The 15,844-nt window shown below is 41.9% G+C and overlaps 3 protein-coding genes across 7 annotated transcripts in view; 2 read left to right on the top strand and 1 right to left on the bottom strand.

Annotated features, from left to right (window-relative positions):
* Window positions 1–5,684, top strand: part of rhbdl1 (rhomboid, veinlet-like 1 (Drosophila)) — a 41,664-nt gene extending 35,980 nt beyond the window's left edge. Inside the window, exons 8-10 of one of the 4 annotated variants that reach the window (XR_008826304.1) lie at window positions 130–298; window positions 3,915–4,042; window positions 4,446–5,684. Coding sequence is in view for 2 of the 4 variants with exons in the window: in XM_056366544.1 (XP_056222519.1) it covers window positions 130–401 (272 nt within the window). In the remaining 2 variants the exon portion in view is untranslated. Of the gene's footprint in view, window positions 1–129 lie in introns of all 4 variants that reach the window. The other 3 variants (XR_008826303.1, XM_056366545.1, XM_056366544.1) reach the window with 3 other exon arrangements.
* Window positions 5,685–6,417: 733 nt separating this feature from the next.
* On the bottom strand, window positions 6,418–8,959 carry zgc:112496 (uncharacterized protein LOC541336 homolog). The gene is made up of 6 exons (XM_056366237.1): window positions 8,824–8,959; window positions 8,573–8,716; window positions 8,241–8,334; window positions 7,941–8,100; window positions 7,516–7,668; window positions 6,418–6,704 (listed from the first exon to the last, which is right to left on the bottom strand). The coding sequence occupies exons 2-6, from the start codon at window positions 8,689–8,691 to the stop codon at window positions 6,526–6,528; spliced, it is 705 nt and encodes a 234-aa protein (XP_056222212.1). The 5' UTR covers window positions 8,692–8,716; window positions 8,824–8,959; the 3' UTR covers window positions 6,418–6,525.
* Window positions 8,960–8,982: 23 nt separating this feature from the next.
* Window positions 8,983–15,491, top strand: wdr24 (WD repeat domain 24). 2 transcript variants are annotated; one of them, XM_056366224.1, is made up of 11 exons: window positions 8,983–9,024; window positions 9,825–9,910; window positions 10,212–10,696; window positions 11,026–11,203; window positions 11,332–12,004; window positions 12,376–12,488; window positions 12,574–12,701; window positions 12,821–12,925; window positions 13,051–13,388; window positions 13,534–13,718; window positions 14,751–15,491. In XM_056366224.1, exons 3-11 carry the CDS (start codon window positions 10,216–10,218, stop codon window positions 14,917–14,919), a joined length of 2,370 nt encoding a protein of 789 aa, XP_056222199.1. In that variant the 5' UTR covers window positions 8,983–9,024; window positions 9,825–9,910; window positions 10,212–10,215; the 3' UTR covers window positions 14,920–15,491. The 2 variants fall into 2 exon arrangements, with proteins under 2 accessions (XP_056222199.1, XP_056222198.1); XM_056366223.1 differs by having other exon boundaries at window positions 9,004–9,024; window positions 9,814–9,910.
* Window positions 15,492–15,844: the final 353 nt, after the last annotated feature.

Here is a 15,844-nt window from a genome sequence, read left to right as displayed (position 1 = left end):
CAGACTATTCCTATAAGCCGCTATGGAAAATCTGGATCCTAGTCTGGCCTGAATTCTTCACAGCTCCTAAACAAGAAAGACATTTCTCCACACTGATTCTGCCTCTTTTCTCGCTTCTCCTCTCCGCAGTGAGTTCAGAGGTGGGCCGTGCAGTCTGGCTCCGCTTCTCACCGCCGCTGCCGTCCTCGGGGCCCCAGCCCAGCTTCATGGCGCACCTGTCGGGGGCCGTGGTCGGCATCAGCATGGGGCTGCTGATCCTGCGCAGCTACGAGGAGAGTCTGCAGAAACAGTGCTCCTGGTGGGTCATCATCTTCTCCTTCATCACCTTCCTCCTCTTCGCCATCTTCTGGAACATCTTCGCGTATGAGCTCCTGGGGGTGCAGATCCCACCTCCTCCCTGATGATGTGCCCCCCCCCCCCCCCCCCCCCTCCTCCGCATACGCACTGACTCCAACCCTGCTCCAAACAAAGCTTCCCCCTTTGACCATTGTTCACTTTCCCATTTCCTCTCAAGTTAGACCCAAATGAAATGACATGAGATCATTCAAACTAAAATCGACCAAGAATCCTTTTTTACAGATACTTTGCAAATCAAAGAAATATGTCTCTTTTATTAAAGAGGGATTACAGTAGCAACAAGTACAGGTGAAAGTTCCTCAGATCCATTTTGAGGAACAATATATCTTTTTATATACGTTGAAATCTCATCCACATTACCAGCGCTAACCTTTCAGTGAGCATTGGGCCACTGTGCTTTATTTTTTTTTTGTTCAGAGGCTTTTTTGAAAAGCAGTTTCATCAGTCGTGTTTTTTTTTTTTGAGTAAATCTAAAGACCTCAAGTAAGAAGAATCTGAGTTCATGACATGTGCCTCTGATGAAGAGGACTTAAAGGAAGCAGAGTAGTAGGAATATGTGCTGTTGCTGGCAAAATGCTTGGAGAAATTTTTCTGTCTTTCATAAAGGTCAGAGATGAGGAGCAGCTGCAGCAATGCCCCTTAAACTAGTAGAGTTTCAGTGTTTTGCTTAAAGGCGCTAAAGCAGATTCTGTCGACTGTGCTGCAGGGGAAGATCTAAAGAAGAATTTCAGGATGAGCACATTTATTTCCAGGGGCAGCAATAAACAAAAAACATAGAAGCACCAATGAAATATGATTGTTGATATGAATTTTCTGATTTCAAGTCCCTGCTGTAACTTGCAGGGGTCACTGCGGTTTTTGCCAAAAACCAAACAACTAACAAAACGTTTTCTTCAAACTGAGCTGCTGAGTAGTCAAATCAGTCAAAAACCTCAAGTGTAAACGGACGAAGAAAATTCCTAAACCAGAGCAGGTGCAGGAAGAACCTGAGGTGGAAGTTTTAAATGCAAAATTGAGGTAAGAAGCATCACTGTCATTTTCACTCCATGGGGTCTTTAAAAATAAAAGGACATCAGTTTTTCTCTTATCATTTCCATGATAATATACCTACACTGTGGACACAGAAACATAGTTCACACAACACAGACAAGATGTGAAGATGGGAAATCAAAGTGACCGCATGACAGGGGAGGAAAGAGATAAAATAACAGTCGAAGTTTCCTGGATGGTCATTACTGCAGCGAGTGAACTCCTCCGGTTGCTGTGTCAAACGTTAACCACCAACTTGCTAGGCGCACCGTGTAAAATATGCCATGTCATGCTCTGTGGCTCTCAGCGAGACAAGGACACACACACACACACACACACACACACACACACACACACACACTCTGTCTCTTCTCCTCTTTGTCTTTGAGAGCGGCCACTGCCCGAATCTGTAGGTCAACATGGACAAACCGAAGAGAAAAACACCACACACACACACACACACACACACACACACATACTGGCCTCTGCCTGTTCTCGCTCTGACAGACTGAACTGGGGAGGGCGCGGATGTGTCATCATCTGACCTCTGACCTTCGTGTCCCAGAGGGCATTGGGGTCTCTCTGTCAGGCCCAGTCTATACCTCAGTTTCTCATTCTTAGGGACTGTATACTTTTGTAAAGGAATGTACCTATAAAGAAAAAAAAAGAGTGTTATTAAGTTGTCCCCGTTTTTCATTTGATAGTGGATGTGTATATTGTATGTTCATAACCAAGAGTATATTTATTTGTATTTTTTCCTCTTCGAGGGGAAAAGAGAAAAGTTTCAAATGGTGCAAAATTAATGCTATGATTGTTGTTATTCTGATAACTCCTGTATGGCTTTGATGATCCTCTGAAAAATAGTCTATGAGGCAAAATCCCCTGGTTTGTTCGGTGACCACCAACGACTCAAGCTCACTTGATTTTATAAATCTTTAGTGCTTTAGAAAATAAGCCATAGAAAGAACTAAGTAGAGAGGGCAAAAGCATAGGAAAAAAGGTGTTTTTGGTTTGAAACCTGCTGATTGGTAGCTTCAGCTCGACTTTTTTTTGCGGGATCCAAAATCACATCTCCATTGCGAATGTTCAACAGGTGAAGAGGAAGAAAACAAACTGAGCAACTCTGGACTGTTTGCGATTATTTTCATGTAGCTGGACTCATTTCTGCAGCTTAATTTTCGCGACGGCGCCACATCTGCAGTGTGCGGACGCCTCGCTGCGGCTCTTCTTTTGCGAATAACAAATTACAGACAGGACTTCTGTCATAGATTATCTTCAGTGTGATCCAGGCTTTTGGAAAAATGAGGCCAGGATAGCAATTACATTTACTCATGCTATGTTCCATTTTTCAGCCTTTCAATCAATAATTCATTTGAATGACCACTGGCTGCCTGGGGGGAAAAAAAAAAATGTATGCATTTGCCAATTTTGATAGTTGGTCATAAATACAATCCTCAGCATTTGCTTCCTCATGAAACTGTCAGTATTAACAGAACACTCCTTGTTAAATGAGGGAATGAGTATGAAATAGTCAGAATAAGCCATTTTCAAATACATTAAAAACAGAAAAGATCAGCCAACATGCGGTATTAATGTATCCTTGATGGAAACTCTTGTGTAAACTAGGAGATATTATTGCTTGAGATAGCAAAAATACATTGATGAATAATGCATACATATCCTGTTAGCCTATAATGAAGATAAAGGGGACGCCTGAGAGGAGGTTAATGTGCCTCTTTAACTTAAGATTCATAGGAACCCAGACGGGTTGTAAAAAAGGGCTAGTAAATGGCTATGCTTTTGTAGAACACATTAACTGTGAATATTACCCCATCCTGGAAATACATGCAGGACTAAAATCAAAGGCTTGTGGATTCTTTTTGCCCCTGAACCTCAAAAAAATGATACTCAACTGAGTTCTCCTCATGCAAAGTGAAACGTCCAGTGTTTCATTTGTCATCAACAGCTCTTCTTGCAGAGACTTGCAGAAAAAGCAGTCAAGAGAACGTAGTATAAGAAGTATCTTAAACAACCAGTTGAGGGGGAAAAGTTTTCAAGAGTAGTTTATCACTTTTCTGTGAGCCAGATCTCCTGGCCCTGAGCCTGAGCCTGAGCCAACCACAGCACTTTCACACCTTCAAAAAAACAAGTCATCTCCTGTCTGAGAAAAGCCTCTCCTGCACCCAGACAGCAGCTCATCTTAAAGGAGAAGAGTGATAGAGGCCTGACTCTCATCCTCTGGCTGACAGCATGTGACAGTTTTGGTTTGTGAGGGATGGAGGGACAGCAGACGCAACAGACAACAGTGCCGGCACTCTTCGCATTAAAACCTCTATGTGCTTCCCCATCCTGTCGCGCTCATGTCACAACACCCCCAGTGTCAGGATGATGCATGGCTGTTGTGAGGATACACCAGAGCCCAAAGCTAGACCGTAAAACAGGATCTCTTCCTTTAATAAGTGGATCTGACAGGTTGCATGATGTTTAATTTAATTGCTGTCTTTGGGTGACATATTTGTTTTCTACAGTATAAGGAAGGCTTGGTGAGGGATGGCATGAGCTGAATAGGAGCAGCCTATCAATAACATGTGATCCATCACTTTGGGCAGTCCACATCCTCCCTTCTACTGGTTTCGGTACAAGATGATGTTTAAAGGTTAGTGCCAACCATGAGCAAAACTCATTGATACATGGACTCTTGTTGATGTGACTTTAAGCTGAAATATTGTTCATTTCTGTGCTTGTCTCATTCAAAAATGCAGCATAACTTTACAGCAGAATACTTGACATTTCTCTGACTGCTGCTTCTTAGTTCCTGTTCCTACATCTCATCATAAGTGGGATTTTTTGCACTTATTATATTGTTGTTAACTGACATGTTGTCATGTGCCATATTCTCTACTGCCATAATCATTCTTTGATGCTTTTGTACCTCCCTATGCCAATCCATTGTGCTGTTATGCCCAATGCCTTGTTATATCTAAGCCCAAGACTGAGCACCAGGCAGAAAGGCCGCTTTGCTGTTCGCTGTACGATTTATTCCACATGTTCATGCACAGGATCCACAAGAGAAAGAAGTCGCCGCAGTCCAAACAACTGTACATCCAGTAGCTGCTCTGAACTGCTGCTTGCCAACAAGCCGGCCAGGTTGCCTTTTCTCAGTGTTCAGTGCTGCTCAGAAATGGGTCACTGTCACTGCAGGACTGTGCAGGTAAAGCAGGCAACTGTAGCTCCAGAGATGGAACTGTATTTACACCAAGAGTCATTGGATGCTAACCAGCGCATAAATTTACACTCCTAGTGTTTCAGTAAAGATGATGAAACCTGTAATTGCTGGTTTAGGGGTTATTAAAGTTTCTTTGGCTTTAGTTCCCAAACTATCCTGGATATTGATACGTGAAAATGTGTAAAAACAGGGTCAGGTTTTGAATTTGTGCAGATTTGACACATGTAATATTAAGCAAACAAAACCGGCTTTGAAACCCAACAGCTGAGGATTGTCGTAAATTTCCCAATCTCTCCACTGTGCTAAAAGTCCTCAGTGTTTAAACGAGGAACACAACTGAACGTTCTGGTTTTCATGTGGATTAGTGAACACTGATTTTTTTCTGCCACAGCTGGAAACAAGGTTAGAAAAAGGTTTGTCTTCTAGTCTGTAATAAAAAAAAAACAGATTTACATCTCCACTGACGACAAACTGGTGAGAGTCAAAGACAGATTGTAAATGTTTTTTCTTTTCTGGAGATGATTCATTTTCTGGTTTGTCACTCTGCTCGAGTCTTGGTTTCCCAGTTTCTAGCTTTGGTACAGATTCTTTTCATGTTCACAAATACTGAGCCTGAGCCACTCGAGTTCACACAGATATCACAGGTGGTTTCTTCAAATGCGACTCATTTCCCTCTGAGAGTTTAGAATTTAAAAGTCATATCTGTGCTGCTGTGGTAGTTTTTCATGAGCTGCTTACTTGTATTGATAAAATGGTGCCAAGCTTACGAGGTTCAATCTCTCAGACCAGACAAGAGGTTGGACCAACACAGCGTTTACAAAAAGAAAAAGCAGAAGAACCTATTTTTCTCTCGGTCATGAGGAAACTAAAGGAAAACTAAATTTACATATGGATAATTTATATCAAAGTCCTCATTAATTATTTCACAATCTATTGTACTTTTTAAATGTTCTGAACGGAACCATTTTATATTGTATATATATGAATATATTTTGTTTTATTTTGTACTGTTCATTGTACTTTGCTTTAATTTAGAAACAATATAAATAAAGAACAATACTGTGGCAACATCCTACTGCTTTTTTTAAGTTTGTTTTAGCACAAGATCATCATCATCATTAGAGCTGAAACAAATAATCAATTTACAACAATTTTGATAATAATCAGGCATTTTTAAGCAAAAATTGCTAAACTCACTGATGTCAACTTCTAAAATGTTATTATTGTATTTTTAGTCTCTCAATAGTACGAATATCAAAAGAAACAGTGAATTCAGAAAGTGCTCAGACCTCTGCTGCAGCCTTATGCTAAAATCCTTTCTTCCACCTTATGGCTTGGTTGAGCTCTGATTTACAAGCTGTGAGATCTTATATCGACAGATGTGTGCCTTTACAAATTATGTCCAAACAGTTGACTTTACCACAGGTGGGCTCCAATCAAGGTGCAGAAACATCTCAAAGATGATCAGGAGAAATGGGATACACCTGAGGGTCTGAATAGTTATGTCAGTGTGATATTTCAGTTTTTCCTTTTTAATACATTTGCAAAAGTTTCTAAAATTCTGTTTTTACTTTGTCATTATGAGGTACTGAGTGTAGATTAATCAGGGAATAAATGAATTCTTTTGATTTTAGTTTAAGGCTGCTACATAACAAAATGTTAACATGTAACTCAGGAATTTGTACTGTTCAATGACCTTCCATAGACCACATGATTAATCAATTTATTGACAAATTATGAAGTGAAAATAATCATTTGGTGCAGCCTTGATCATCATTGTCAATAACACCAAAAACTGCTCTGTGTTCTCTCTTTGGTGTAAAGTCTTTATTATTTTAGCAAAGTACAAACACTGACAAACACTAAAGCAAATATAATGTAATGCATGTATGTATAAAAATGTAGAACAGTTGTCATCTTGTTTTGACCCTCTTTCTTGGTCTCTGGTCAGTGTCTGGGTCTGAGCACTTCTCCGCCGCACCATCCTTCACATCAACATCCTTTAAAAGCGGGAGCTGCTGCTGAGTGGCAATGGTCAACGCCCACAAACACAGCTCCAGCCTGTGGGGCGTCCAGTCCTGCTGGGGATCCGCTGAGGACGAGAGGGCAGGCCAGCAAATGGTATCAGCACAGAATATTAGGGCAAGTTTATTTATAAAGCATTATTCAATACAGTGACTGTCAACCCATTGGAAGTTATTGTCTCACAGTAGATTTAATGTGGATTATTTAACACTGATAGAACAAGACCCTTCAAAGTGTCTTTTTCTGTTCATCACTGTCAAAAAATGACATTAAATCCCTTTTGATTCATTGTTGTAAAACATAACATGATAATTTCCATTTTTAAAGACAGTGCAAAAAACAAATAAATGGGATTTTTAATACAAAACAAATCCCAAAACAATTTTAATAAAACATATTTTAATAAGATAAAAGAAATCAGCTAAATTTGAACAAAATGGATTAACCAAGAGAATAAAAGTATAGTGCAAGATAAGAATGAATAAATTAATTTTAATTTAATATAAGGCAAAGGCAAACATAAAAGTTTTAAGCCTCAAATCAAAAGAGATAAGAGTTTTTTATTTCAGACGTGATGCATTCAAGCAGAATTCTGCTTCTTCGAGTTTTGTTTTGACTGTGGGGACAGCTGGTGCACCTGTCCCTGACCATCTAACAGGTCTGGATGTTGCTGCAGATCAGAAATGTGTTTTGAGCTTAAACCGTTCTGTACTTTATAAATCAATCGTAGTATTTTATTTAGTAGTAGTAGGAGTTTCATATTTTGTGCACTAAATCAATGATGCAGAAAACAGATGTACTATACCACAGTAACACCACAAAATACAACAAATGCCAACATAATTGTAACCGTCTTTGTGTCCCTCTCATTACCTTACCTTTGTTTAGTTTTTCAGTCCGCTCAACCATCTTTCCCAGGTACAGAGCGTAATGCTTGGCTGTGTACTGGATGGGCTTTAGTCCCGGTACACTCTCCATGGCTTCATCAGACATGAATGCAGTCTGTTCTGGAGCTCCTGCTGCCAACACAGCTGGAACAAAATGGACAGTAAGTTAGCCCCAAGCCAAGCTGGATGCAGCCATGAAGTGCATTCAGACTAATTAAACAGAGAGCAGGGAGTCCCGGTCACTCGGTCCACCGGTTTAAGCATTATTCTATAAACTTATTGAGAAGGCAGTCACTTTGTGCTTCAAGAGGATCACAGAGACATTTTATTAGGATGAATTCTTAGACTTTTATCAATTTGTTGAAAGCAAGTTCCACACAGTGTCTTCAGAAACACAACACAGATGCTGTGCTAACCTGAAGCGGTGGCTGGGCCGACTCCTTTCAAAGAGCTGAGCTCTGCGATTGCTGCCTGCACATCAGGCAGGAGGTTGAAGGCCTTTCTGGAACATTTCTCCACAGTATCCTCACCGTTGGACGCCACCAGCTGCTGCAGCCTAGGCCTGAACTTCCCTCTCTGCAGAAAAGCACACAGAGCCGCTCAAGGACACAGCTGAGTGCTGGGAGGCTGTTAGTGCGCACCCACACAAAAGATATGGTGTGGGTGTGTTTACGTTTCTTGGGATTATTATGATTTAGTGTCTAGACTTTACTCACAGTGAGCTTCCACTCCATCAGTTTCACCAGCTCCAACAGAGTGACATGTTTGTCAGGTCGACTTGAAATGAGTGTGGGCAGCTCCGTCTGGTACCTTAGCAGATACACATAGATTAGAATTACCTATAACTCATAGATTTCATATACAGGAAAAACCACACATATTCAGTACTGTGCCAAAAGTTTTAGGGACTAACATCAGGGAGGCGTCTGATCAAACCCATATTCCTTGTGCAGCTTGACAATTCGCCCAAACATACAGCCAGAGTCGTAAAGAACTATCTTATGAGTCTGGATTGTTTTGTTAAACTACAGTTTCCAAGTTCAAGTACCACTTGTCGAGGTTCAGCAGCTTTCCGGGTTTCTTGCCCTTGGCCTCCACTACATCCCAGTACTTCTCATACACACTCCTCCATGTGGCTGGCTCCTCACAGGCAAACAGAGCACTCATGGCAGCGGAGAGCTCACACCATCACCTATAAACAGTGCAAACATTATCTGAATGCACTGTCCGTTTGTAAGACATTTCTTTGACAGTAATGGACTCCAGTATTACGCCATTAAACATGTCATATTTTCACACCTTAAACTTCCACGATTTGATCCAAAAAGTACCGCTTTCACCCTCTTTTGAAGGACACCTGAAACAAAAACAGAGCCACCAGTAAACTCCGAATGAACTGTAGTATCGTGATGCTTCCGCTATGAAACTCTGAATTCCCGCGAGATTGTGAAGCAAATCATTACATCCGGTATTGCAAGCTGGGAACAACAGTTTCACAAGGTTTGTGTCCTGAAACACTTTGGTATTTGCTTTGCTTGGACACTTTTACTTAACAGGATATATATATATTTTTAAAAGTGCTCTAATTGTGTGACAAACATGTAAAACGCGTTTCGTCGTTTTCGAAAACGTGCTCGGTAGCAAGGCTAGCCAGCTAGCATTAGCATCACATTCCTGTCATGTTTATGGTGCAGCTACACTGAGGAGTGAGTTTAGCTATTGAACACCACTGACGGAGCTGGCGGATGCACAGAGCTGCAATTTAACCTTATTTTGGAGTAAAATTAAGGGCAAGCAAAGCACGAAAACATGGGTGTAATGTTAGGTAGAGGAGGGTAACTGTGCCCACCTCTCTTAACGTGAATGGTGTTTGTGCACAAAGTTAGATGGGTGAGTAGGCTCTCTCACACTGTTGGGTTAGCTTGTTTTCTCCTCCAGTGTATCATCATATCCTCACGTGAGCTCTAAGCAGCTGTTAATCAATCACCACCAAGAGGTGGGTGGTAAAAAACAAACAAACATACCTTCAGCCAAGCGGGATTTCACTGCGGTAGATGAGACAGAGCTGAACATTAATAGAGAAAACAAGATCAATTTAATTGATATAGTTAAATGTCTGAATGTTGCAGCATAACTCCACATTGATCAATGTTTTAATATTATTGATAAATGTCCATATCTTTGTGATAAAGATTGCAGGTCATTTTGACTAATTCTGGTTTTCCCTTATATGAAACATCTGTCTTAACTATAAACCCAGATAGTATCACTCTGTTGCTCACATGCCAGTCTCTCACCAGAAACTAGCAAGTTGGCTCTCATGGGAGCACATGAGGAGGACTCTGTGCTGCTGCAGATATTGAAGAGGCCGGCACGTCTTCACCAAGTAAGTACTGCAGCCATTTCATTGTCTGAAATATTAAAGTATGTACAATACAGTGCATTAATTGCTTTGTTACACACTGCCATCCCTCCTCTGCCCTACACCAAGGACTATAAATTCTACGTTTTATTTTGCTACAGTGCCACCCACTGGTGGATTCTTGGACTGTCAGTTGCCTTTTACAGCTGGCACTAATGTAAAAGTAACCACAGCAACTAATATGTGAATGTGGGGTTTGCTTGATGGATATTTATCACTTTTATTGTCCCTGATTACAAGAAAAAATCACTGTTGTCTGCACCAGGAACATGGAGAAGATGTCACGGGTTACCACAGCTCTTGGCAGCAATGCCATCAGTGGCCGAACTATGTTCTGCCACTTGGACGCTCCTGCCAATGCCATCAGTGTGTGCCGTGACGCCACTCAAGTGGTGGTAGCTGGCCGCAACATCTTCAAGATCTACGCACTGGAGGAGGAGCAGTTTGTGGAGAAGTTGAATCTCCGCGTTGGTCGTAAACCCTCGCTCAACTTCAGCTGTGCAGATGTTATGTGGCACCAGATGGAGGAGAACCTGCTGGCCACTGCCGCCACCAATGGGGCGGTGGTTACCTGGAACCTGGGAAAACCCTCTCGTAACAAGCAGGACCAGCTGTTTACTGAGCACAAACGCACCGTCAACAAGGTGTGCTTCCACCCCACAGAGGTTTACATGCTGCTAAGTGGCTCGCAGGATGGCTTCATGAAGTGCTTCGATCTGCGCAAGAAGGAATCTGTCAGCACTTTTTCAGGTAGTGATACGAAATTAATTTTCTTCATATATCCCCAAATCACAATGTAACAAAATCACTAATATTTGTTTCGGGTTAAAGAGGAGAATTTCTCTCATAACAGAGGTTCAAAATGAGAGGCATCTCATTTTCTTTGTAAGAAAAGAGTGATTTAAAAAAAAGAAATGTCTCCAGTGTGAGATTAATGACACAGAAGTAATGTGTTAAGTTGTTAGTGATCAGTTAATGTAGTGTAATACAGTCTTTCTCACTCCACATTCAGACAGCAGTAATAATACTTTATCATCCTCTAATATCCCTCTTGATTGTTTTTACATCCTTCCCTGTAGGTCAGTCTGAAAGTGTAAGGGACGTCCAGTTCAGCATGAAAGATTATTTCACATTTGCTGCATCCTTTGAAAACGGCAACGTCCAGCTGTGGGACATCAGACGGCCGGACCGCTATGAGCGAATGTTCACCGCCCACACTGGCCCCGTGTTCTGCTGCGACTGGCACCCCGATGACAGGTTAGAGATATTAAAAAGTAAAAATATAGTTGTTGTTGGGTTGTTTTGCTGTTTAAAGAAGCAAATCACTTATTTGTCCAAGCATGTTTGTTGGTAATAGCTTTCCACCGCTTTTTTTTCTATCTTAGGGGGTGGCTGGCCACAGGAGGCCGAGACAAGATGGTGAAGGTCTGGGACATGACCACTAACAGGGCCAAAGAGATCTACTGTGTCCAGACGATCGCCTCAGTGGCACGAGTCAAGTGGCGGCCTGAGAGAAAGTTTCATCTGGCCACTTGCTCCATGATGGTGGACCACAACATCTATGTGTGGGACATTCGCAGACCTTTCATTCCATTCGCGACGTTTGAGGAACACAAAGATGTGACCACGGGTATTGTGTGGCGCCACCAACATGACCCTCATTTTCTACTCTCTGGTTCTAAGGACAGTACGCTCTACCAGCATATGTTCAAAGACGCCACCCGTCCTGTGGATAAGGCCAACCCTGAGGGTCTGTGCTTTGGACTGTTTGGTGACTTGGCCTTTGCAGCCAAAGAGAGTCTGATCAGCAGTGACGCCAACAGAAAGCCGTACCCTGGAGGCGACCGCCGCTACCCCATCTTTTTCTTCAAGAAGCCAGACCCGACAGAACAGTTTGCTCATGTGTCCAGTGCTCTTAGCGTCTTTGAGACAGACTTGGACAGTAACCGCATGGACTGGTTTGTCAAGACAGCACAACTCTACCTCCTCAGTGGGAAGCCGTTTGCTGAGCTGTGTGATCACAATGCCAAGGTGGCCCGCGAGCTTAAAAGACCTCAGGTCAGAGGGATCAATGCATGAACACGTTTGTGCTCTGCTTTGGTTTTGATCTTGTCAATTCTAATGCAAAACTAACATTTCACTTACTTTAAAAATAATGAATTACACATTGGAGAAGTATTTAACTGCACAATTTCAGCTATAATGCAGTAATGCACAGAGTATTTTAATCCCACTTTCTGGGTCATATTTAATTTTTGTTGGATTATTCATAAACATTTTAATTTTTATATTTTCAGCACATAATGGCGAAACACAGTGAACTGTATAATTAGTTCATGACTAACAAAAAGTAACAACCTATTAGATCCGTAACTTTAATGTGATACCAAGACTGTAGCCATATTCTACTTTTTTTCTTTAATTCAAAGGTTTCCACAACATGGACCATGCTGAGAATCATGTTCTCTGACCCAGCAAACCTCACAGCGCCTGGTCCAAACCACAACCTCAGTAAACTGGGAACCTTGCCTTTAATGAACAGGTAAATGAGCTTTTTACTGCGTACCATTACAGAAAAGTAATGCAAGTCGTTAACAGCTTAAATTTGATGTTCATTATGATTTCAGTTTCAGCATGAAGGAAATGGGCTCAGGGTTGGGCACGGAGAGCAGACTGGAGCGCAGCAAAGGTGAGAGCCGGCAGGACAACATCCACCTGGAGCCTGGAAACTTGCACATCAGCAATAATAATGAAGGTGAGAGTGGTCCTTAAGAGTCTTAGGAGCCAAACTGAACATTGACAAGATCTTGATGTCCTTATGTTGTTTCTCCAATATTCATCCCGTGTGTAATTAACACATTCATTCAATTTCAGAAAATGAGGAGACAGAGGGCAGTGAGGGTCAGGCTGAATATATGTTTGGTGATGCTGAGTTAGATGATGATGACCTCTATTCGATGGAGCATGACAACCCAACAGGTCAGTCACAGTCTCATATTTGAGGAAACTAAAAAGTTGCCTACGTCAGTACCTGCTATTTATAACTGCCTCTGTGCTCAGCTCTCTTTTGTCTAATATTATCTCTGCTCCTTTTGTCATAACAGAAGAGCAGGAGTACACGCTGCCCCAGGAGGCCTTCCAGCTGCGCCACGAGATCATGGATAACCCATCTGCTCCGGAGCACCTTCAGCAGGACAAGGCTGACTCCCCACATGTCAGCGGCAACGAGGCAGAGGTCACTTGTCTAACACCCATCGAGTCCTTTTCTCTCATCTCCATTTCCCAGCCACTGTTCTGCCCACATCTACCTGCCAGCTTCTTCTGCCCCATTGTGCGAGAGATGCTGAGCTACTACGCTGAACAGGGCGACGTGCAGATGGCCGTTTCTGTGCTTATCGTCTTGGGGGACCGGATCCGTAAAGAGATTGATGACCTCACCCAGGTCAGACAGACTAAAAACATTGGTGTCTTTCTCAGAGTTGTAAAAACTGCATTTTCAAGTCTTAAAATTAAATTACAACATTGCTCTTTGGAAATAGTAAGCAGACAAAATAGGAAACCCTCAGCAAGTTGTGTTTCCATTTCAGGAGCACTGGTACATGTCCTACATAGACCTGCTGCAGCGGTTTGAGTTGTGGAACGTGTCCAATGAGGTCATTAAGCTGAGTACGTGCAGCGCCATCACCTGCCTGAACCAAGCGTCTACAACACTGCACATCAACTGCAGCAACTGCAAGCGGCCAATGAGCAACAAGGGCTGGATCTGTGACAGGTATGAACGCTGCATCGCTATTTACTGTTAGAGAGAGATGTATACGTATGTGACTGGCAAGTTTACCGTCATACATTTGTATAATTACCATAAGGTGGTCTATCTTACATTTAAGATTAAGACCATATTTAATGTGAGCCCTGTTGCTTTAGTTTGAATACAGTAATTTCTTCTTCTTTTCTTAAACTCCATCCAATTTTGTTGAAATAAGTAGTTTTTGTTGTGTAACATGTAGAAATTTGAGCATTAGTTTGACCATTTGGGAACGATGCTTATTCATTTTCTTGCGAAGAGTTAGATAAAAAGATTAACACCACACTCACATTTGTACGCTAAATATGAAGTTACTGCCAGCAGTTGGCTAATTAAGCTTAGCAGAAAGACTGGAAAGAGGGGAAAATAACTTGCCTCACTTTGTCCAAACATAACAAAATCAACCTACTAGCACTTCTAAAGGTCACTTTTTACTCCCAGTATTTTGAGTGTAATTCCTGTGTATACTCCTGATTATGTGCCTACTTTCACATGTCATAACATAAACCAAAAAAAAAAGAAATACTCCATTCATGAGAATGAGAAAGTATGGCTGTGGTGATTCTTCCTCAGGCTGAGATTAGGGAGGTTTATCAATAATGATGTTGCAGCTGTGTGACGTCCTTGGCTTTTGCACATGCACCACACAAAGGTCAAGTCTGTGGTGTGGTCTGCTTGACAAATGAATCGCCTGGGTGTCTTCACGGTGGTTAGGGTGAGAGAGAGAGAAGCAATGGGGAAATTAAAAAATCATTCCTTTCCTTGCATGGCCCAGAATTGTTTGTAGTTGCAGTTGTTAACTACACATGAATGGCAAGAAAGTGATTTCATTAATTGAATAACTATGTATATATGAATGTATTTGAACCAGCAAGCTACTGCAAAATGTAGTTAAACTTCTAGTTTAATTACATGTAGTTCACTACTCCCCAACACTGAATATTTATGTAATTCTGACATGAACCAAGGTCTGACAAGTGCACTGCATCTCTCCTTTAGGTGCCACCAGTGTGCCAGTGTATGCGCGGTTTGCCACCACGTGGTGAAGGGACTGTTTGTGTGGTGTCAGGGCTGCAGCCATGGTGGACATCTGGAACACATAATGAACTGGCTGAAAAGCAGCACTCACTGCCCTGCTGGCTGTGGTCACCTGTGTGAGTACACTTGAGACCACGACACCCACAATTCACACAGCTGGTCCTCTGTGGGAGTGGGAAACAGCCTTCACACAGGCCTGGATCATCACACACACCACAGACAAATGAGATGTCTTCATCCCTCTACGAGGGTCTTACTTGATTTATCAATGTGGAAAGAACGATGTCGGTGTATTTGAAGTGAGTCAAAGGTCTGATCTACCGAGTCTGAAGGAGGATTAGTTTTATATGTGCTCTCGTGGACAGTTCTTCACAAACACAATCATTCGCATTGGCACTTGAATTGGTTTTTGAACCATTGGTGAATTTGTAAATGAGCAGATGTTACCATAGATATTCAAAGAATTTAACAATATATTTTTTGAATTCATATTTGCTGCATTTTACATTGTTTTTAAACCCCTCAGCAAAACCTTGAAGGCTGTACAGCATCAATTGTTTGCTCATCTTAAGTGAGCTGTTAATGGTTGCACATAATGCCTATAACTTATTTTAAATGACTGTAGATAATGTTGAGTGAAATTATATGAGAAATAGCTCTTTATTCAGGCAGTACATTAAAGCAATACCTATTGAATTGAAATTTAAAATTGTCCTGGACCCGTAATGTCTGTTCTGTACCCTACATTCATCAGAAGAAGCTTCACTTTACAGCGTTCACATCATTCACATCTATGGTAGTTTGGTACAGCCGGCAGCTTCCCAGTACACCCAGTCCCGGTGGAACAGTGTGGGTAAAACGTCTTGCTCGAGAGCAGCTTAGTGAGAAGAAGGAACACTACTTATTCTTTTTCCTCAAGAAACACTCTACTCTCATGGGCCCAGAAATCCCAACTGGCAACCCGCCAATATCTCTAGCCTGTAGTCCACCAGTTAGACACAATGTGTGCTGCTCGAAGCAACAGTCATTTGCTTGTCGTAGTGTGTCTATCTCAC

Source organism: Seriola aureovittata, chromosome 21 (assembly GCF_021018895.1).
Source record: "Seriola aureovittata isolate HTS-2021-v1 ecotype China chromosome 21, ASM2101889v1, whole genome shotgun sequence".
NCBI classification, from domain to species: domain Eukaryota; kingdom Metazoa; phylum Chordata; class Actinopteri; order Carangiformes; family Carangidae; genus Seriola; species Seriola aureovittata.
The sequence above is the reverse complement of the archived record's forward strand: the minus strand, read 5'-3'. Positions and strand labels throughout refer to the sequence as shown.

Bases quoted from the DNA above. Each gene is read 5' to 3' on its own strand.
- zgc:112496 (XM_056366237.1), bottom strand. From the start codon at position 8,691: ATGAGTGCTCTGTTTGCCTGTGAGGAGCCAGCCACATGGAGGAGTGTG. The intron at 8,101-8,240 runs GTGAGTAAAGTC...GCTTTTCTGCAG, and splicing joins TGATGGAGTGGAAGCTCACT to AGAGGGAAGTTCAGGCCTAG. The intron at 6,705-7,515 runs GTAAGGTAATGA...TCTCGTCCTCAG, and splicing joins GACTGAAAAACTAAACAAAG to CGGATCCCCAGCAGGACTGG.
- wdr24 (XM_056366224.1), top strand. From the start codon at position 10,216: ATGGAGAAGATGTCACGGGTTACCACAGCTCTTGGCAGCAATGCCATC. The intron at 11,204-11,331 runs GTTAGAGATATT...TTTCTATCTTAG, and splicing joins GACTGGCACCCCGATGACAG to GGGGTGGCTGGCCACAGGAG. The intron at 12,005-12,375 runs GTCAGAGGGATC...TTTAATTCAAAG, and splicing joins GCGAGCTTAAAAGACCTCAG to GTTTCCACAACATGGACCAT.